The sequence below is a fragment of the Corythoichthys intestinalis genome, chromosome 10 (assembly GCF_030265065.1).
Source record: "Corythoichthys intestinalis isolate RoL2023-P3 chromosome 10, ASM3026506v1, whole genome shotgun sequence".
NCBI lineage: Eukaryota > Metazoa > Chordata > Actinopteri > Syngnathiformes > Syngnathidae > Corythoichthys > Corythoichthys intestinalis.
In genome coordinates, this window is record NC_080404.1 from 52097638 (window position 1) to 52121836 (window position 24199).

At 37.8% G+C, this 24199-nt stretch overlaps 1 protein-coding gene and 1 long non-coding RNA gene across 3 annotated transcripts in view; both read right to left on the reverse strand.

Annotated features, from left to right (window-relative positions):
* The window catches only part of LOC130923510 (uncharacterized), a 226808-nt gene that overhangs the window by 41199 nt on the left and 161410 nt on the right, over nt 1-24199 (reverse strand). The gene's annotated exons all lie outside the window — the stretch shown is intronic.
* The window catches only part of zcchc24 (zinc finger, CCHC domain containing 24), a 149361-nt gene that overhangs the window by 4976 nt on the left and 120186 nt on the right, over nt 1-24199 (reverse strand). Inside the window, exon 3 of the mRNA XM_057849285.1 lies at nt 19075-19239. Coding sequence (XP_057705268.1) covers nt 19075-19239 — 165 coding nt within the window. The remainder of the gene's footprint in view (nt 1-19074; nt 19240-24199) is intronic.

Consider the following 24199-nt stretch of genomic DNA (forward strand, 5'->3'; position numbering starts at 1 on the left):
AGAATCTGTGGAAGGAGCTGAAGACTGCTGTTCACAAACACTCTCCATCCAACCTCACTGAGCTCGAGCTGTTTTGCAAGGAAGAATGGGCAAGAATGTCAGTCTCTCGATGTGCAAAACTGATAGAAAAATACCCCCAACGACTTGCAGCTGTAATTGGAGCAAAAGGTGGCGCTACAAAGTATTAACGCAAGGGGGCCGAATAATATTGCACGCCCCACTTTTCAGTTTTTTATTTGTTAAAAAAGTTTAAATTATCCAATAAATGTTGTTCCACTTCACGATTGTGTCCCACTTGTTGTTGATTCTTGACAAAAAATTAAAATTTTATATCTTTATGTTTAAAGCCTGAAATGTGGCGAAAGCTTGCAAGGTTCAAGGGGGCCGAATACTTTTGCAAGGCACTGTATCCCGGCTGGTTTATTGGGGCTATTAGGTTTGGATTCACTCCCGTGTTTTGCACTGGCTAACAGGGCTCTAAATATAAAAAAACCCAAACATGCACTACTTTAACATTTGGTACTGGCTAGGACATTCAGCGTACCTACTTTAACAGTACATGGCAATCATTTATCCGCTAAGTGAACCAGTGAAATGAAATTTGCACTGATTTCTGTGCAGGTGATGTAAGCCAAACGGGAACATCTGTCTTTGGAGAACATGAACCTTGTAAGTAAAGATGTCCCGATCGATCAGCATCGTCCGATCACGTCATTTTCAAAGTATCGGAATCGGCAAAAAAATATCGGACATGCCTTTTTTTTAATATATGTATATTTTTTAATTGAATCGTTTTCTAATTGTATTTTACGTTACAGACAAAATGTCTTACACTCATCAAGAATCTTTAGTTTTGGCTTAAAATAGGGCTATCAAATTTATCGCGTTAACGGCGGTAATACATTTTTCTTAAATTAATCACGTTAAAATATTTAACGCAATTACCGCATGCACTGCACGACCCACTCACGCATTGTTGCGTTCAATCTATAATGGCGCCGTTTTATCTATATATAGAGGTAAAAGGTAGCGTAAAATGAGTCGTGAATTTTGGCAGTCTTTGGAGCCTTTTTTTAATTGGCCAAAGCCTTAAAATCCCTCTCCCAACAATTAAAAATATTGTGAGAAGCAATGTGGGGAAGATAGGTTGTGGTTGATCTTTTTCTTAACACCCTATGTTATTTCCCAACGCAGAGAAGATATATCAATTGGTGCCACTACGCAGAGTCATGGTTGCACTTCCCATCATGCATTTGGGCAGAACAGTTAAATGGCTACAGTATCATTTACTGAAAGCTCAACAAATACACTAAATGGCAATATTTAGTCACAATATACAAAGTCACATTTATCCTTTAAGAATTACAAGTCTTTCTTTCTGTGGATCCCTCTCACAGAAAGAATGTTAATAATGTAAATGCCATCTAGAGGATTTATTGTCATAATAAACAAATACAGTACTTACAGTATGTACTGTATGTTGAATGTATATTCGTCCGAGTTTTATTCATTTTTTTCTTAATGCATTTCCAAAATGTATATGATCGGGAAAATTTATCGGGAATGATTGGAATTGAATCGGGAATTTAAAAAAAGCAATCGGATCGGGAAATATCGGGATCGGCAGATACTCAAACTAAAACGATCGGATCGCGAGCAAAAAAACATGATCGGAACAACCCTACTTGTAAGATTTCGAGAAGAGGTAAACCACTATATATTGGCCGATATATTGACTTTTTTTTCACTATCAGCCAATTAACAAACAAAAAAAATAAGCCGATAAAAAAGAACACAGGTTCTCGTGTTTGGAGGATGAATGAAATATTTATTGTCATCATCATCGGTATCATTGACGATTACAAAATTTGGTATGATTTGCCCGAAGGAAGAGAGAACTGAAAAAGGACAAGGGGCAGACGGGAGAATATGCTTATCATTTCCCGTCCCCCAAACAGCTAAAAGACGCACAATCAAACATGGTAGAGTTGCATACATCACATTACATGAGCTTTTTCTTTTTTTTTCCCTTTTTTTTTTTCACATGAATTATCTTCCCAAAAGTTATTAATTGCATGGCACTTAAGCAATGTTGTCGATTTGTATGAGTTCCTTGATTAGGGTGATTGTCCAGTTTGTAGGGAGGGATAGCCGAGGGAGTCATGGAGAAAGAATACTGAATTGCATCCGGAGAACACCATACCCACTGTGAAGCATTGGGGTGGAAACATCATGCTTTGGGGCTGTTTTTCTGCAAAGGGACCAGGACAACTGATCTGTGTAAAGGAAAGAATGAATGGGGCCATGTATCGAGAGATTTTGAGTGAAATTCTCCTTCTGTCATCAAGGGCATTGAAGATGAGACATGGCTGGGTCTTTCAGCATGACAATGATCCCAAACACACAGCCAGGGCAACAAAGGAGTGGCTTCGTAAGAAGCATTTCAAGGTCCTGGAGTGGCCTAGCCAGTCTCCAGATCTCAACCCCATAGAAAATCTGTGGAGGGAGTTGAAAGTCCGTGTTGCCCAACGACAGCCCCAAAACATCACTGCTCTAGAGGAAATCTGTATGGAGGAATGGGCCAAAATACCAGCAACGGTGTGTGAAAATCTTGTGAAGAGTTACAGAAAACGTTTGGCCTCCTTTATTGCCAACAAAGGGTACATAACAAAGTATTGAGATGAACTTTTGGTATTGACCAAATACTTATTTCCCACCATGATTTGCAAATAAATTCTTTAAAAATCAAACAATGTGATTTTCTGGGTTTCTCTCCACATTCTGTCTCTCATGGTTGAGGGTTACCCATGCTGACAATTACAGGCCTCTCTAATATTTTCAAGTGAAAAGACTTGCACAGTTGACTAAATACTTATTTGCCCCACTGTAATTGTTATTTAATCGTAATCTTCTTCACCTTTAACTTGTCCAAATTTTTAAAATTATAACATACATATGGCTTCTCAGTTGTATATATTATCAGATTTCTTCATCATATTTTTGTTAAGTCAAAGTAGGACATGAACAAAAATCTTTTACTTTGGAAAACAATTCATATTTTTGTCAAGTCTTACTGTCTAAGCTAGCTTCTTCATAAGGCTGCAATAACTAATCTATTAAATTGATTAATACATCAGTTGCCAATGAATTTGATAACCGATACCGTTGGAGACTACAGTTAAGTCAGGAAGTTGTATTAAAATATTATTTTTGAAGGAATAGTCATCTATTTTGTCATCATTGCTACTTACAACTTCAAGGTAAATTGTAAAGGTAATTGAAAAAATTGGACATATATCGGATTAATCATTTAATTAATCTTCTGATAAATCATTTAAAAAAATAATCGTTAGTTGCAGCCCCACCCTATACATTACACATTTTGTCGTAATATTCCCACTTAGACAAGCGTGAGATTTTTCTCCATGATGACTTTTATCTTTTTTCTTTCATTATGACTTTTTACTTGTTATACACTGGGTATTACATTTTATTAGTCACACTGGAACCTTTTTCTCATTATATATACCACTTGGGTCATGTTGGCACGCATCAGTACTTGGCACAAAGAAAAGAATATGGACTACAGTGCTTTGTACTTTTCCACAAGTGCGATGGAGTTACCATTCAAACATGAATACATACATAGCATGTTTTGTTAATCATCATCATTTGCCAACAACTAGCAAGAGCTTGGTAGAATTGCCAAAAATCTTACTCAAGTAAGAGTAGTGCTACTTCAAAATAATATTACTCAAGTAAGAGTAGTCATCCAAAAAATGTACTGAAGAACAAGTAAAAAAGTATTTGGTGAGAAGAATACTCAAGTAATGAGTAACATTGTGAGTAACTGCTTATGATGTTTGATTTCTTTCTTTCTTTTTTTTTTTTTTTTTAAATGTTTTTTTTAGGGTTGTTCCAATCATGTTTTTTTTGCTCCGGAGTTTTTTTTGCTCCGGATCCGATCCCAATCGTTTTAGTTTGAGTACCTGCCGATCCCGATATTTCCCGATCCGATTGCTTTTTTTTTTTTAACTCCCGATTTAATTCCAATCATTCCCGATAATTTTTCCAGATCATATACATTTTGGCAATGCATTAAGAAAAAAATGAATAAAACTCGGATGAATATATACATTCAACATACAGTACATAACTACTGTATTTGTTTATTATGACAATAAATCCTCAAGATGGCATTTACATTATTAACATTCTTTCTGTGAGAGGGATCCACGGATAGAAAGACTTGTAATTCTTAAAGGATAAATGTGACTTTGTATATTGTGACTAAATATTGCCATCTAGTGTATTTGTTGAGCTTTCAGTAAATGATACTGCAGCCATTTAACTTCTGCCCAAATGCATGATGGGAAGTGCAACCATGACTGTGTGTAGGGGCACCAATTGATATATCTTCTCTGCGTTGGGAAAGAACATAGGGTGTTAAGAAAATGATCAACTACTACCTTTGTTCCCCACATTGCCTCCCACGTTATTTTTAATTTGCTGAGAGAGGTAGTGTAAGGCTTTAGCCACATAAAAAATGGCTTCAAAGGCTGTCAAAATTCTGTCGACTCATTATACGCTGCCGTTTAGCGCTAGCTATAGGTAAAACGGCGTCTTTATAGATTGAGCGCGACAATGCGTGAGTGGGTCATGCAGCGCATGCGTTAATTACTTAACGTGATTAATTTAAAAAAATTAATTACCACCGTTAACGCGATAGCCCTACTTTAAGCCAAAACTACTCTGGATGAGTGTAAGACATTTTGTCTGTAACGTTAAATACAATTAGAAAACGATTTAAATAAAAAAATATATATATATATTTAAAAAAGGCATGTCCGATATTTTTTTTGCCGATTCCGATACTTTGAAAACGATCGATCGGGACATCTTTAGGTTTTTTTTTCCCCGCACAAAGATATATGGACAGTTATTATTGTACTATACTATAACCTATTACATAACCACATTAAGCCAAATACACAAAAAAATCTAGCAGGAGAAAAAAAAAAAATCAACACAACTGAAGCATCCTTTGTCCAAAGAGCATGAGTGCCCTCTAGTGGAAAAAATTGTTCCTAGTTTGAATAGTTGAATTGTGAATAGTTCCTTCATAGTTCCTATTATGAAATTAATAGGATCATATCTCCGGTTTTCCATGGTCAATCGGTCACAAATAAAAACTGGGAGAGAAGTTAAAATCTGTGCTATTGTGTGTTGTTGTGGGCAGCGCTCTATGTCAAATATTTTTTTTACGGTGCTTTTGGTATAATGGAGTCATGTGATTAATCTTGCCACGTCTCATTGGTGAAACTGGTAGAGCTACTGTTGGCATCGCTGTCAAAAAAAAAAAAAAAAAGACGTAAAATCTAATACTGTTTGTAGAATAAAAATAGATGACTACTAGTGTTACCCAAAGTAGTGGAGCAAGAGTAGCGTTTCTTCACAAATCTAATCAAGTTAAAGTATTGTGTGTTAAAACTACTCTTTGAAGTACATTTTTCTCAAAAAGTTACTCAAGTAAATGTAACTGAGTAAATGTAACGCGTTTCTACCCAGCTCTGCAATTGGTCTAGTGTGCATATTACTAGGGGTGCACAATATCCATTTTTTAAAACCGATACCGATATCGATAAGTTCCTGCTCCCCAAAGCCGATACCGATAACCGATTATAAATATATAATTTTTAAAATGTATAACCTGAGTTTTTGAACACCTGGAGGTTTAAAAAAAAAAAAAAAAAACTCGTGGTGGATTCAACATAGATTTGCCTTTGATCTCACCAGATTTTTCATAATGACATGAACAAAACAGTGCGTTTCACTTCTGCACTGCCTGACAGCCAGCTAAGAATGAATGCACTTCCATAAACCACAAGGCTTGGTCTTTTCTTGCTTTTATGGGAAGACACTCGTCTTAATATTGTGAAAGTACAACAGAAAAATGCACATATTCAATACTCAATATACAACAAACTGCAAAATAAACTTATACACACAACTATTATATGCATAGCATAGCACACTAGCTTGAGCTACGAAAGCATTGGCTGGCTTCTATAACACAATTTATGAAGTTCTGTACATATGACCCTTCACCACAGAAGTAGACATATATTGCAGATCCATATGTTATAGTAAACATAAAATACTTACATATATTTCTGAGGCGGAAACATAACAGAAAGCATTCACGACTGTCAATGCTACCGCTAGACACCGCAATGTGTAAGTGATTGAACCAAACTACTGTAACAAAAAGTAGATGCAGTGAATTATTCTGACCAGCAGGTGGGAGCAATGCCCCGCAAATGGTCAACTAATTTCCCATACTAGTGTGTAAAATGTAAAGCCAGAACAGTACATATTATCGGTCCTATTATAAATGTTATTGGAATTATCGGGATGACGTCATAATTCCTATTATCAGACCGATAATTATCGGACCAATAATTATCGTGCAACAGTACATATTATGGTGTCATTTTTGAAGGTCATGCGTGTAGTCCCAAGTTGTTCTGCTCCTCCAATTTTTAAAAGCTTAATCTGAGATGGGTTTTTATACAAAACTCACACTAGAGGTAGTCCCCAATTTATGAGTGAGTTCCGTTCCAACGCTGGAATGAACCCTTTAAGTACCCTTAAATAACCTCAAACCCTCAAAATAACTTTCCAAAAACATGTATTATATGTAGGGTTGTCAAAATTATCGCGTTAACAGGCATTAATTAATATTTCTTAATTAATCACGTTAAAATATTTGACGCATTTAACGCACATGCCCCGCTCAAACAGATTAAAATGACGGCAAAGTGTCATTTCCACTTGTTACTTGTGTTTTTTGTTTTTTTGTCGCCCTCTTCTGGCGCCTGGGTGCGACTGATTTTATGGGTTTCAGCACCATGAGCGTAGTGTAATTATTGACATCAACAATGGCGAGCTACTAGTTTATTTTTTAGTTCAAAATTTTACAAATTTTATTAAAACGAAAACATTAAGAGGGGTTTTAATATAAAATTTCTAATACTTGTACTAACATTTATCTTTTAAGAACTACAAGTCTTTCTATCCATGGATCGCTTTAACAGAATGTTCATAATGTTAATTCCATTGATTTATTGTTATAATAAACAAATACAGTACTTATGTTCAGTATGCTGAGTGTATATATCCGTCTTGTGTCTTATCTTTCCATTCCAACAATAATTTACAGAAAATTTTTGGCATATTTTACAGATGAATTGTGATTAATTACGATTAATTAATTTTTAAGCTGTGATTAACTCGATTAAAAATTTTAATCGTTTGACAGCCCTAATTATATGTCATATTAACAAAATAAAGTATAAAATAAGATATTTCTTCCCTACCTTAATATCGATCATACCATAGGTCTTCTTACTACTAAACAACATTTATTTATTTGTCACTGTCAAACTATGAACACACATTTAGAAAATACAATCATGACAGAGCTTACAATAATGCTATAAAGTAAATCAATAGAGACATATTTGCTTACAAAAACATACCTCAATGGGTGCACAATAATACCGAGGAAAATAAGGTCAACAAAGAAAACTGCAGCTATCAGTGACACCGGTCCAGTGGTGAAAACAAAGGCAGCGCAATAAGCTAGCGGGCTTATCGCCGAGCCTGCACCAATTACCCTTTCTCTGCCTTCTTGTAATGTTAACTGGCGTTCACCCCCGCTTCCCAACGTGAAAGCAACGCTCAAAACTAAAAGAAAGTAGCCCTGGCGTGACGTCCAACAAGTCCGAATGCAACAAAGGAAAACGGACCGCACATATAGTATGAAGAAAACCCAAATATGCATTTAGATTTCATTAACTCATTTGCGCCCAAAAACATATAAATACGTTCTATTTTTAAATGTTTCAGTGTCCCAAAGACGTATTTATATGTCTTTTACATTTTTTTTTTTTTTTTTTTCAAAAAAGACCTCTCTTGGTCGTGATTCAATTTAGCTCCAAAGCACAAAGCTGAAAAATCCATCTTAAAGCAATAAAACTGGCCACTGGAGGGCAGTAAACGAATTTGGTAAGACCCGCAACCCGATTCAACGGCAACGAACGGCCAAGCCGCACTGGCGGAAGACGACCGAATGGATGCCAGGCGGTGGACGACCGAGCAGAACAACCGGTTGGACGCCCGGGATGCCAGGCGCTGGACGACCGAGCAGAACGACCGGGACCACTAGTGCAGCGGACGATGCCTTTGAGTCCGCTCTGCTCGCGAGCAGAGCCCGCAGAGCCTCAAAAAAATTCATGAGGGAAAGTTTAACCGGCTGTCGCGCCCAGAACAGCGTCATCTTTCAGTTATTTATGTGTAAATAAATTGTTACTTTAATACCAAAAGCTCTATTTGTCTTGTTGTTTATCTTATTTTGTAAAAGCAAAACATTATTCAGACGTTTGGGATGTAACTAAAGCAAAAAAATACCTGTGTATAAGTCAAAGTTATGTTTTAAATGTAGCCTTCACAAAAAGCTCAATTTCTCCGTTTTTTTCCTCAGAATTTGGAAAATTGCTCAAACTAAGCTATTTTCTAATGCCGATTTCTAAAGAATGGTAAAAGATACGCACTAACTTTTTTTTCTGCTGAAAGAAGAGAGTCTAATCTTTCTTTTGGTGGGTTCCATATTTATTTAGCAAGAGAACAGAATTTTCTGTGGGCCTTGCAAAATCAGTCAAAATCCAGTAAAACGGCCGGGAGCGAAGGGCCTTGCTCAGGTGAAAATGGCTGGGAGTGAATGAGTTAATAACAAAATTAAATGACAGTATTGTTCTTACCATCAATGCTGAGAGGTGGCAGACAAGACACTGTTATGCAATTTTAAAAAAGACAAGACAAAACAGTGGACGAGACTCCGGCGTCATAAAGTCGAAATCATATAAGTCGGGTACGTCGTAACCCGGGGACTACCTGTATTTTAAAGCCCCTTGCATGTGGCTGACCTCTCCTAATTTAAAGGTCCCTGCTCACGACTGAAAAAAATCCAAACTAACTCAATTTAAAAGGCCCTCCACTGTTTTATTTGGGTTTTTCTGTTCTTGGAGTCAATAGCATCCCACATGTTTTGGTTAAATAAGTCATGATGAACGATGATGTGCGATTTATGAGATTTTTACAAGGTTTGTATCCTTACAGATGACGTTTCAGACATTGTTTTGGTTCGTAAATCTTGTTTATCTTGGCCCTGATTTTAGTTGCGTTAATGGAGTATCACTGAACAAACAGCCTTACGATTTAGTGTCGTTTTTCAGTGTTCCTGCTTGGAGACATCTGTCTTTTAAGATATTAAGCAGATCCTCTTTTTCAGATGCTTTTATGTGGATGATTGGTGGACTATTATTTGCAGTGTAGGGCAGGGGAGTAGAGGAGGTTGCATGGCCCCAGTCTGCAAGTTATGCGCTTGATGTAAAATGCCAAATATACTTCTGGCTGACTAGCCTCCCTATTTCCCCGTGACATACATATGGATGCCATTGGAAAGGATATTTCGTGCATTTATGCGACGTGCCCGCTGGTATGAAAGGAATATAATCATTGTGCGATATTGCTAATATTTGGAATGTGCACTTTAGGGCTGCAACTAACGATTATTTTTATAATCGATTAACCAGGCGAGTAATTAAATGATTGATCGATTCATTGGCTAAATATCACTTTTTTCAGTTACGTTCACAATTTTACTTAAAGTTGTTTTTGGCATGTTGTAAGCAACAATGAAGACAAAATGGATGACGATTTCCATCAAAAAATTATATTTGATTACAGCTCCCTGACTTTACTGTAGTCTACATGATGGAGAAAATATTATGTGACCCGAAGTGAATTAGCACATTATGCCTTATGATAAATTCAATCCGGGTCAAAGGGCGGAATGATGGGGGAAAATATTACATTATGCCTTTGTGATGTATGATTGCTTCTGTGACCTAAATTGTAACAACTTCTATTGTTTTTACCTTGAGTTACATAGTTAGGAGGGAATCTCACGAGATAACTTGTTTTGCACCATAGTCCCATAGTTAGGAGGGAATCTCATGAGATAACTTGTTTTGATTGTTTTTTACACGCCTGGGTTCCATAGTTAGGAGGGAATCTCACGAGATAACTTGTTTTGCACTCATAATATTTACCGTGGGAACACACCATCTGCTACCGGACGGCGCAACCTGAGAACCACGCAAAGAAAAGCCCCTTTTTCGAGGGGCTGAACCAAAAGTAGCTTTGTCATTGGACGGGGCCGCACCGCCTGGGAGCGGAGATTGGCCGTCTCCGCCCCTGTGTGGCGCGTTCCTACAAAAACCGGACATTTCCGGGCAACCAGTGAAGTCCGCCAGCGGGTCACGTACGGATCGCCTGACTTTGTTCCTTCGCCGCCTTACCGGAGCGTTGGCTCCCGCTCATTTGTTACGGTAAGCGATTTTCACTGCTAAGGGACACCTGGTTGTGCTGTAACGTAGCGCGGGGATTCTGGGATTGACAAACTCAAATCTAGCATCATCGTTACCCTTGTTATGCTTGTTTTTTATGCTTGTTGCTTTACCGTGTGAATTTACCGTGATACGTGCTTAAGGCCATATCGCCCAGCCCGACTCTCGACGCTTCGTAATATTATTGTAGCGTACTGAAGGGGGCGTTGCGGACAAGTGTCTGAACTTTTCCCCCAGGTGCTCCCAATCACCTTGATTAACACTTGGTTAGGTGGATTGGTGAAGCAGAACACTTGGCCGCTATAAATACGGCCTTGGGAGGGCACCTGTAAAAGTCTCGCTTCGCAGACGGACTCCGGACCAAGGGAAGAGTACTAAAGGAGGGGTGGACGCATTTTTATTAGGGCTGTCAAAATTATTGCGTTAATGGGCGTTAATTAATTTTTTTTAATTAATCACGTTAAAATATTTGACGCAATTAACGCAGATGGCCCGCTCAGACAGATTTAAATGACAGTGCAGTGAAACGCTCACTTGTTGTGTCTATGGAGTTTTGCCGCCCTCTGCTGGCGCTTGGGTGCGACTGATTTTATAGGCTTCGGCTCCCATCAGCATTGTGTAATTATAGACATCAATGGCGGGCTACTAGTCTATTTTTTGATTGAAAATTTTTACAAATTTTATTAAAACGAAAACATTAAGAGGGGTTTTAATATGAAATTTCTATAACTTGTACGAACATTTTTTTTTTTTTAAGAACTACGAGTCTTTCTATCCATGGATCGCTTTAACAGAATGTTAATAATGTTAATGCCATCTTGTTGATTTATTGTTATAATAAACAAATACAGTCCTTATGTACCGTATGTTGAATGTATATATCCATCTTGTGCCTTATCTTTCCATTCCAACAATAATTTACAGAAAAATATGGCATATTTTATAGATGGTTTGAATTGCGATTAATTACGATTAATTAATTTTTAAGCTGTAATTAACTCGATTAAAAATTTTAATCGTTTGACAGCCCTAATTTTTATTGGGTTTTTTTAATCCATTTTTCTCACTGTTTTTAATTTTTTTTTTTAGACACTTTCCAGGCTCAACCCCCTGGAGGCCTGCTCAGGTGTATCGATTTTTGTGGTTTGCAGTGACTTTTCCTTGCTTCGTTTTTTTTCCATTTGCAGTGCATACTGAACCATGGAGCAGTGTCCTCCGTCCAGGGGTGATATGAACGCCACGCCGCCTTGCCCTAGCTCAGACCGAGGCAACCCTCTTTTAACATGTTTTTAGCTTGTTTTATTGTTTTTAAACAAACTGGTGTTTACCGAAACACCTCGTCAAGCCTCCTCCTTGCCGCTGTCTCAGGGGTAGAACGAGCTTCCGCGTTCGTTACATTATTGATTCAGCAACCCAACAGCAGCAGCAGTTGCAGCAGTGAACTCTCTCTCTCTCTTGCTCTAATCACTGATGCGCACGCAGCCTCACATTACACACAAACAAAGACCCAAACAGGACTGCTCATATCTGCGGGTAAAAATCGATTATCAAATTAGTTGGCAACTAATTTATTAATCAATTAGTTATTGCAGCCATAGTGCTTTGCCTCACTTGAAACAAATGAAAGTTTGTGGAGAAGAAAATGAAAGCCAGGGATAACGCTAGCTAACGATGTTATCTTTTAAATAGACACTTTTTTTTTTTTTTTTTTCAAGACATCATTACTGTAACACAGCAGACGTGGTTTCTATAAAGCTGCTTGACATCAAAGTGTTCCAACATAGGATGCCATGCTCGCTGGAATGGAAGAATGACAGTTTGCCATGACTCAAACACTTACTGTGCATGGTCACTGAGTGGTTAGCACATCCGCCTCAAAGTTCTTAGGCATGGCGTTTTTTTAACTCGGATCTGACCTGCGTGCTTTCCCTCTTCTTGCTTGGATTGGCCACCAACCAAATGGGGACGAGCAGTACAGAAGATGGATGGATATGGGTTCGATTTATTTTACGTATAAATTATGCAATAAAAGGCCACACTTCTAATAATTGCCTGGCATGCACTACAGCTGAATAAATAACTGCCCTGACCACTATGATTAAATCCGGTTAATAATAACATGATAAAATCTCATTATGGATGACCTTTACATTGTTTGGTAGTGTTATAACTAGGGTTGTTCCGATCATGTTTTTTTGCTCCCGATCGTTTTAGTTTGAGTATCTGCCGATCCCGATATTTCCCGATCCAATTGCTTTTTTTTTTTTTAAACTCCCGATTCAATTCCAATCATTCCCGATCATTTTTCCCGATCATATACATTTTGGCAATGCATTAAGAAAAAAATGAATAAAACTCGGACGAATATATACATTCAACATACAGTACATAAGTACTGTATTTGTTTATTATGACAATAAATCCTCAAGATGGCATTTACATTATTAACAGTCTTTCTGTGAGAGGGATCCACGGATAGAAAGACTTGTAATTCTTAAAGGATAAATGTGACTTTGTAAATTGTGACTAAATATTGCCATCTAGTGTATTTGTTGAGCTTTCAGTAAATGATACTGTAGCCATTTAACTGTTCTGCCCAAATGCATGATGGGAAGTGCAACCATGACTGTGCGTAGGGGCACCAATTGATACATCTTCTCTGCGTTGGGAAGTAACATAGGGTGTTAAGGAAAAGATCAACCACTACCGTTTTTCCCCACATTGCTTCCCACGATATTTCTAATTGTTGAGAGAGGGATTTTAAGGCTTAAGCCCATTAAAAAGAGTCTCCAAAGGCTGCCAAAATTCTCTCTACTCATTTCACGCTGACTGTTAGCTCTATATATTGGTAAAACAGCGCCATTATAGATTGAACGCGACAATGCGTGAGTGGGTCGTGCAGCGCATGCGTTAATTGCATTAAGTATTGTAACGTGATTAATTTTTTAAAAATTAATTACCGCCGTTTACACGATAAATTTGATAGCCCTACTTTAAGCCAAAACTGGAAGAATGTAAGACATTTTGTCTGAAACGTTAAATACAATTAGAAAACGATTTAATTAAATTATATATTAGGGCTGTCAAACGATTAAAATTTCTAATCGAGTTAATTACAGCTTAAAAATTAATTAATCGTGATTAATCGCAATTAATCGCAATTCAAACCATCTATAAAATATGCCATATTTTTCTGTAAATTATATATATATTCTGTAAAATAAATTGTTGGAATGGAAAGATAAGACACAAGATGGATATATACATTCAACATACGGTACATAAGGACTGTAGTGGGCATTTCACTCGACTGTCATTTAAATCTGTCTATGCTGTCCTCACTCCGAAGCGTCTACTTTTACCAAAGCTAGACAGCTAGTGAACGACGCCTTAATAATTAAGACTTCTTCCTTTTTCATCTGATTTATTGATAAAATGGCCTCAAACCATTGTCCTCTTTAGACCGTCGTAAAACTACAAAATAAAAGTACACAAGCATTGCATTAGCAACAACGTTAGCTTAGCACGCTATACAGGTTCACTAAACATAAACAAAAAGCGTCTCATACAAAAAATATAACATTTCGCTTACTAACATAATATGTACATTCTTTACAACAACCATACTTACGGACAAATCTTGTCCAAGGATAATATAAGCACAACATTATCAGCCCGAGACGTCGTGCAGCCATTATGAAGAAAGAAAAGAAGAAAATAATAAACCATGTCGCAAAGCGACCACAAGAGTTCGCTGTTGGACAGCACAAAAAGCCTTGCTGTAAAACTTAACAAAAGGCAGAATACTTTCTGAGCGGGACATGTGTGTTAATTGCCTCAAATATTTTAACGTGATTAATTAAAAAAATTAATTACCGTGCGTTAACGCGATAATTTTGACAGCCCTAATATATATATATATATATATATATATATATATATATATATATATATATATATATTTAAAAAAGGCCTGTCCGATATTTTTTTGCCAATTCCAATACTTTGAAAATGACGTGATTGGACCCGATCGATCGGGATGACATCTTTAGTTATAACTTAAACTCATATTTAAGGTTGCCAACAAAGAACGGTATTTTGAGAGCAAGCAGGGCCTCGAGCAGTAGTCCTAATTTAATTCAGAATGTGGAATTAGAAAAATGTGTCGAATTAGAAATGTTAAAATATGAAGTGTTTGGGATGAATATCTCTTCTTTCTTAGGACCAAATCTTGCTATGCGCTCCGACCCTTGTGAGAAACATTTGTGTTTGTTTTTGGAAGAAGCATGTTGAATAATAAAATGACATGCTGGTTTCATTCATTGAGAGGGGAATTCCAGCAGCTCCTCAGCACAATTATATAAGAGCTACCCATGCAGATGGGCATCCGAAAAAAGGACGCTGATTTAGGGATTTGATGGAATCCAGGAAATGCTATTAGTTTGCCGGGAGCCGGTTTCATTTTAAAAAGGCAAAATTAATTGTTGATACGGTGATTTTTATTACATTCTAAATGAGACCATATGTGATATCCTCGAGTCAACATGCAGGCATGAAGAGCTGGTTGGGTCACACCCTCAAAAATCATGTTTGTCTGGCAAAAGCCCTCATGAGAAACATGAGCCTATTTGAACTTATCTACTTCAGGCATCTTGAGTTGCTCGGGTTGTTGTCTTGAGAGAGAGTAATAATAAAGTGTCTCGAGAAGTGAAAGAAAGGGTTCAACACTTCAATTGCAAATGACTTCCATGGGCTTCGGCAAGGATTCATACAATTTATTGATGAATACATCAGAGATCATCAACATTCTTGGGTTTCGCCATGCTTCCTCTTTCATCCTACCCCAGACATGCTCAATGATGTTCATGTCTGGTGACTGGGCTGGCCAGTCCTGGAGGATCTTGATTGAAGTATGCGATGGAGCACCATCCTGCTGCAGAATTTGTCCCTTTTTATGGTTAGGAATGTAATGGAATGGTTAGCTGTCTACATTCCTAACCATAAAACGGGACAAATTCTGCAGCAGGATGGTGCTCCATCGCATACTTCAATCTTTACCTCAAAGTTCCTCAAGGCAAAGAAGATCAAGATTCTCCAGGACTGGCCGGCCCAGTCACCAGACATGAACAGGATGAAAGAGGGAGCATGGAAGACGAAACCCAAGAATGTTGATGATCTCTGGGAAGCATGCAAGACTGCTTTCTTTGATGTTCCTGATGACTTCATCAATAAATTGTATGAATCCTTGCCAAAGCCCATGGAAGTCATACAAAATATTAAATTTGGATCTCACCGCACCACTACTTAATTCGCTTATGTTATGTAACATATTTTTGTATTTGAAGTCCATTTTATGTTCAATTTTCACACTACTTTCTGTAGGCGACAAAACTTTTGTCTTGCCAAAATTGGACCTTTATGTCTTCATGAAATGATAAATCTTTTTTCAGTGAAAAAAAATTTTTTTTGTACATTCACCATCATTTGGGAGGGTCCTAGCTTTCATATGAACCATTTCTGAAACCAACTGAATAATTAAATGTCAGGTTATTAGCAATTGTTTCTACAAAATGGATAAGCGACAAGACGTTTGTCAGGGACTGTATTATAAGTTGGAGTTGTCCAAGATACTACAATATATCTGTCAATGTTCATTCGAAATAGTTGGAAACTTTTACTTAATTGTTGACTAATTTTTTTTAAAATTTACAGACGAAAATATTTTTTTTAATCATCAACATAAGCTAAACGAAAACAAACACATTTTGAGATGACTATAATTAAAGATGTCCCGATCGATCAGCATCGATCGGGTCCGATCACGTCATTTTCAAAGTATCGGAATCGGCAAAAAAATATCGGCCATGCCTTTTTTTAATATATATATATTTTTTAATTAAATCGTTTTCTAATTGTATTTCACGTTACAGACATAATGTCTTACACTCATCCAGAGCCTTTAGTTTTGGCTTAAAGTAGGACTGTCAAATTTATCGCATTAACGGCGGTAATTAATTTTTTTAAAATTAATCACGTTAAAATACTTAATGCAATTAACGCATGCGCTGCACGACCCACTCACGCATTGTCGCGTTCAATCTATAAAGGCGCCGTTTTACCTATATATAGAGCTAAAAGGCAGTGCAAAATGAGTACAGTGAATTTAGGTAGTCTTTGGAGCCTTTATTTAATTGGTTAAAGCCTTAAAATCCCCCTCTCAACAATTAGAAATATCGTGGGAAGCAATGTGGGGAAGAAAGGTAGTAGTTGGTCTTTTTCTTAACACCCTATCATATTTCCCAACGCAGAGAAGATATATCAATTGGTGCCACTACGCACAGTCATGGTTGCACTTCCCATCATGCATTTGGGCAGAACAGTTAAATGGCTAAATTATCATTTACTGAAAGCTCAACAAATACACTGGATGGCAAAATTTAGTCACAATATACAAAGTCAGATTTATCCTTTAAGAATTACAAGTCTTTCTATCCGTGGATCCCTCTCACAGAAAGAATGTTAATAATGTAAATGCCATCTTGGAGATTTATTGTCATAATAAACAAATACAGTACTTATGTACTGTATGTTGAATGTATATATTCGTCTGAGTTTTATTCATTTTTTTCTTAATGCACTGCCAAAATGTATATGATCAGGAAAAATTATCGGGAATGATTGGAATTGAATCGGGAGCAAAAAAAAAAAAAAAAGCAATCGGATCAGTAAATATCGGGATCAGCAGATACTCAAACTAAAACGATCGGGATCGGATCGGGAGCAAAAAAAACCTGATCGGAACAACCCTAATAATTATATTGTATATATATTAATTATTTTATTAAATAAAAATGCACGTTGATACGACGCACATAAAGGCAACTTCCATTTAAAAAATCGTTAGAAAGTTGTATGGACTTACAATCCGCTAGCTTGTTGTTTCTTGTTGTCTTCGAAAATTACAATTGGGTGACGGCGCTTCAAGTGTTCGTTCATAGCCGACGTGCTACCGTGGTATGCGAACTCAGCTTAGCAAAGAGTAAACAAAATGGCACCCTCCATATATTCCTTGAAATAATTCCAGGCTCTGGCTATTCTGGTCCGCTTTTTTGGCTTTATGCCGCTTTCACGTGTTACCAATTCTGCCCTTTTTGGTAATTGGTAGGGTTGTTCCGATCATGTTTTTTTTCTCCCAATCCAATCCCAATCGTTTTAGTTTGAGTATCTGCCGATCCCGATATTTCCCGATCCGATTGCTTTTTTTTGCTCCCGATTCAATTCCAATCATTCCCGATAATTTTTCCCGATCATATACATTTCGGCAATGCATTAAGAAAAAAATGAATAAAACTCGGACGAACATATACATTCTACATACAGTACATAAGTACTGTATTTGTTTATTATGACAATACATCCTCAAGATGTCATTTACATTATTAACATTCTTTCTGTGAGAGGGATCCACGGATAGAAAGACTTGTGACTTTGTATATTGTGACTAAATATTGCCATCTAGTGTATTTGTTGAGCTTTCAGTAAATGATACTGTAGCCATGCCCCAATGCATGATGGGAAGTGGAACCATGACTGTGCGTAGTGCTATCAATTGATATATCTTCTCTGCGTTGGGAAATAACTTCAGGTGTTAAGAAAAAGATCATTTGCTACCTTGCTTCCCCACATTGCTTCCCATGATATTTCTAATCGTAGGGAGAGGGATAGTAAGGCTTTAGCCAATGAAAATAAAGCTCCAAAGGCTGCCAAAATTCACTCTACTCATTTTACACTGCCTATTATCTCTCAATATAGGTAAAACGGCGCCATTACAGATTGAGCGCGACAATTCGTGGGCGGGTTATGCAGCGCATGCATTAATTGCATTAAATATTTTAACGTGATACATTTTTTAAAAAAATTAATTACCGCCGTTATCGGGATAAATTTGATAACCCTACCTTAAGCCTAAACTAAAGACTCTGGATGAGTGTAACATATTATGTTTGTAACGTTAAATACAATTAGAAAACGATTAAATTAAAAAAAATATATAGATATTAAAAAAAGGCATGGCCGATATTTTTTTGTCAATTCTGATACTTTGAAAATGACTTGATCGCCATCCCGATCGATCGGGACATCTCTGGTAATTGGCGGTGTTTTCAGCTCCTCGCCATAGTGAGGAGTGAACCGGCGATTCATTTGGCTCGTTGTCGTCGGTTCAACCGATTTCCTCCTCAGGAAGGCGGCAGCGTGCATAAAAACACCAAGAGGCGTCGGATGGCTCTTTATGGATACTTTTATTGACCAATACAAAAACGTGGGGGATGCAGCCACTCAACTCGGCACTACCCGTGCGCTTTTCCAACTCACCGATCTCGCTCCCTCTCTCTCGCTCGCCCACTTTTTTCCTCTTTGCTCAATCTGTCAACGCCGGTCACATTGAAATGACAGCGCCCCCCTTGGGGGTGCCAATAACAACCCCTTGTATCACGAGCGCCCGCCATTCTAAACTTTATCCGCATGTAATTTTTTTTTTTTTAACCCGTCATTACCTGTCGACGGTTTGTTTTGCCCGTCGACGCAGTTAAGTTGGGCCTACCTGCTTGTGTGGATAGACATTGATGTGGCACTTGATACATTCTTGTCCCATATTGGCCCACGAGTTGCCACTCATCCACTTCCTTTTGCACTTTGGACACTTGTACTCGCCAAAGCATCTCTTCTTGCCCTGGTAAGGGGTCAAGCCTTCTCCTTTGGGTCGGGCCTGCACAGAACAAAAGCCATATAAATTAAATACACTTTTTTCCCCCTTCCATCCAATACTTTTCATGTAGGCTTTAGAGTAACGATAATAATATTTGACAAACGGGTGTGTCCGTCCTTTCATAGCTAATATAACAATCTCCACCAATCTACTACACACGCGGTTGGCTCAGCGTGTTCTTGTGTAAATGACGCACACATCCATCGCAGCTGTGGGATGAAATCATTCCTATGATTCTCGTGAGGAAGCTGATCGAGAACAGTCGCCCGAGAGAAATCGAGCTGGGAGGAGCACGCTTCACTGATTCCATGTTGGCAACTTGATTTAAGCCACTGCGAGGGAGGGAATCCGCTCACATTTACAAATAAATATAAGTCGTCAAGCGGAGAAATTTACGCGCGCAGTTGCAACATTGGAGCTTATTCACAGAAAAAAAAATATTAGAATCTTCAAAGAACATCAAGCTGCCCATGAGTAATCTTTACCTCCGTGAAGTTGGCCCCCCATCAGACGCAAATTTATATAAAGATGATGTCAATCGTTTGTGCTGTAAAAAGTTTCGTTTGTTTCATCGTTTTTAAGATAGTTACAATTCTTTTATAGGTCAATCTGAAGGCAACCAGCCCTCCATTTTGATTAAAGATTGTGCTATCGTTTTTGATAGGGTTGTTCCGATCATGTTTTTTTGCTCCCGAACCGATCGTTTTAGTTTGAGTATCTGCCGATCCCGATATTTCCCGATCGGATTGCTTTTTTTTTGGCTCCCGATTCAATTCCAATCATTCCCGATAATTTTTCCCGATCGTGTACATTTTGGCAATGCATTAAGAAAAAAAAGAATACAACTCGGACGAATATATACATTCAACATACAGTACATACCGTAAGTACTGTATTTGTTTATTATGACAATAAATCCTCAAGATGGCATTTACATTATTAACATTCTTTCTGTGAGAGGGATCCACGGATAGAAAGACTTGTGACTTTGTATATTGTGACTAAATATTGCCATCTAGTGTATTTGTTGAGCCTTCAGTAAATGATACTGTAGCCATGCCCAAATGCATGATGGGAAGTACAACCATGACTGTGCGTTGTGCTACCAATTGATATATCTTCTCTGCGTTGGGAAATGACTTCAGGTGTTAAGAAAAAGATCAATTACTACCTTGCTTCCCCACATTGCTTCCCACGATATTTCTAATCGTAGGGAGAGGGATTGTAAGGCTTTAGCCAATTAAAAAAAATGCTCCAAAGGCTGCCAAAATTCACTCTACTCATTTTACACTGCCTTTTAGCTCTCTATATAGGTAAAACGGAGCCATTACAAATTGAGTGCGACAATAGTGAGTGGGTCGTGCAGCGCCTGCGTTAATTGAGTTAAATATTTTAACATGAGGCATTTTTTTAAAAATTAATTACCGCTGTTATTGGGATAAATTTGATAACCCTACCTAAAGCCTAAACTAAAGACTCTGGATGAGTGTAACATATTATGTCTGTAACGTTAAATACAATTAGAAAATGATTTAATGAAAAAATATATATATTAAAAAAAAGCATGTCCGATATTTTTTTGCCGATTCCGATACTTTGAAAATGACGTGATCGGGACATTAATTTCAAGTGATGACATCATGCAGCCCCTCACTTATTGAAAAAAAGACCTGAAATAGTGCTATTTGTTTCTGCTACGTTTGTGCAGTAAAATTGTTTGTTTGTGCTGCTATCGTTTTATAGATATTGAGATATTAATTTTGAGTGATGACATCACTTGTAGCTTTTCCGTATCCAGCTCCTGCAGCTGACAAGGCGTACCAACTCTCTAAATAACAGGGGTGTCCCTAGCGCAAATGTAGCAGGAATGAATTGCACCCTTTCAGGGACAATTTTGCAGTAAATGGGGGTTGCGAGTCACGTCATCACTCGAAATTAATCTCTCAAGCACCCCATTTACTCCAATATACACTCACTGGCCCCTTTATTAGGTACATCTGTCCAATTGCTCGTTAACACTTAATTTCTAATCAGCCAATCACATGGCGGCAACTCAGTGCATTTAGGCATGTAGACATGGTTTAAGACACTTTCCTGCTGTTCAAACTGAGCATCAGAAAGGAAGAAAGGTGATTTGAGTGACTTTGAACGTGGCATGGTTGTTGGTGCCAAAATGACTGGTCTGAGTATTTCAGAAACTGCTGATCTACTGGGATTTTCACGCACAACCATCTCTAGGGTTTACAGAGAATGGTCCGAAAAAGAAAAAATATCCAGTGAGCGGCAGTTCTGTCGGCAGAAATGCCTTGTTGATGCCAGAGGTCAGAGGAGAATGGCCAGACTGGTTCGAGCTGATAGAAAGGCAACAGTGACTCAAATAACCACCCGTTACAACCAAGGTAGGCAGAAGAGCATCTCTGAACGCACAGTACATCGAACTTTGAGGCAGATGGAATACAGCAGCAGATAGGCTACAGGTGGTCAGTAAATGTTAATTTTATAGAGCAAGTGCAGGGAAATATACATGGAATCACTCCAGTCTGACGATAAAAATATGGAATCATGAGAAACAAACAAAGAAATAACAATCAAAACTAGAGATGATGCCGATCGATCGGGTCAGATCACGTCATTTTCAAAGTATCAGAATCAGCAAAAAATATCGGCCATGCCTTTTTTTAATATATATATATATATTTTTTTTTTAAATTAAATCATTGTGTTTAATGTTACAGACATAATGTGTAACACTCTTCCGGAGTCTTTAGTTTAGGCTTAAGGTAGGGTTATCAAATTTATCCCAATGACGGCGGTAATTAATTTTTTGAAAAAGGTATCACGTTAAAATATTTAACGCAATTAATGCATGTTTTGCCTATATAGAGATCTAAAAGGCAGCGTACAATGAGTAGAATTAATTTTGGCAGCCTTTTGGAGCCTTATTTAAATTGGCTAAAGCCTTACAATCCCTCTCCCTATGATTAGAAATATCATGGGAAGCAATGTGGGGAAGCAAGGTAGCAATTGATCTTTGTCATAATGCCTTATGTTATGTCCCATCGTAGAGAAGATACATGAATTGGTAGCACTACGCACAGTCATGGGTCCACTTGTCATGGTTCCACTTCCCATCATGCATTTGGGAACGGCCCTCAGTATCATTTACTGAAAGCTCAACAAATACACTACATGGCAATATTTAGTCACAATATACAAAGTCACAAGTCTTTATATCCGTGGATCCCTCTCACAGAAAGAATGTTAATAATGTAAATGCCATCTTGAGGATTTATTGTCATAATAAACAAATACAGTACTTATGTACTGTATGTTGAATGTATATATTCGTCCGAGTTTTATTCATTTTTTTCTTAATGCATTGCCAAAATGTATATGATCGGGAAAAATTATCGGGAATGATTGGAATTGAATCGGGAGCAAAAAAAAAACCAATCGGATTGGGAAATATCGGGATCGGCAGATACTCAAACTAAAACGATCGGGATCGGATCGGGAGCAAAAAAACATGATGGGAACAACCCGAGTCGCCAGCGTAGGAACGGAACTCGTTCGTAACCTGGGGACTACCTGTAACATGCTTTGTTTATACTAGTTAGATTTTAACCAAATGAAATGACCCACAAAGCTTACAAAAAGTTAGGTTCTGTAGTTTTTTTGTTTTGTTTTTTTAAATCATCAAATAAACAAGACTTCGAAGAAAGCAAATTTCTATTTTGCACTTGCACACTTGAAGGTGCTAATCAGTTGATTGTTAAGTTCCCAGCAAGGCTGCACATTGGTTTCATTAGTGGCTTTGACATTAGACACATATTTTACAGAACATATAGGAGGTATAGGGTCACGAATGTGGGGGTGCACGTGCATTCCCGGGCTTCCCTTAGTTCATCCAGCTCACATGTGAGTCATAGCAACTCTAATCACCAGCATCTGGCGCTGTCTTAACAAACGTCAACGCTTTGCATCAGCACCGGCAAAGGCTGCCATAAGCACCAACGGCTGTGCTTCGACGTGCTCCCCAAAACTAAATGACTTCAACCCAACGCTTTGGCCCACCCAACCCCACTCACTGTCAGCCTTTGCATATCCTGCCCTGAAAAATGTGACTTTACAATAAAAAACACTAGGTGTGGTGACATTTTGTTTGGTTGCATTCTAACTACTTGGACGCTGCTTGCCATTGCAATTCATTATTGAAATTCATTATTGAACATTATTGGCGAATTTGACTTATAATAGGCTATTATTGCGAAATTCCTTTTCTGACCTCTGTGATCTTTGACCTCATTACCCCAAAATTTAATCACATCTTCTGTTCTCTTATCACAAACATATCCCGCAAATTTAATAATATTTTCTTTGTTTTTTCTTGTGTTATTTTGAACACAAACATACGGAGAAACAAACAGACATACCGAACCAAATACATAACCTCTGCTTTTGTTGGTTTTATCTACCTATGGAGGTAAATATACTAGAGCTGAAACGAATACTCGAGCAACTCGAGTAACTCGAGTTTAAAAACTGATCTGAGTAATTTTATTCACCTCGAGTAATCGTTTATTTTGATAGCTCTAAGCATCACGTTTTGCTCGGACTACTTTTAATGCAGGACAACGCGCTGATGTCACGTGCGTAGAGGAAGAAGCCAAAAAAAAAAAAAGACAACTTACTGCAGCCGACAGCCGCTACAAACAACGCCGACGTTGCTAAAAACTAGCCCGCATGATGCTACGTTGGTAGCAGGTAGCGTCTGATGCGTCTCAGAGATCACATGTATGTTGAACTAGATGCTAAATGACAGAGTCAGCGGCGTTAGTAAACAGCCGCCATCTTAAAGCAGTAGAGCGCTAAGTGCTAATAAAGAGCGCTAATAAATAAGATTAACTTTACTGTCACTAGCTCACGTAACGTTAGCCCTGCGGAGGGCTAAGTTTGTATT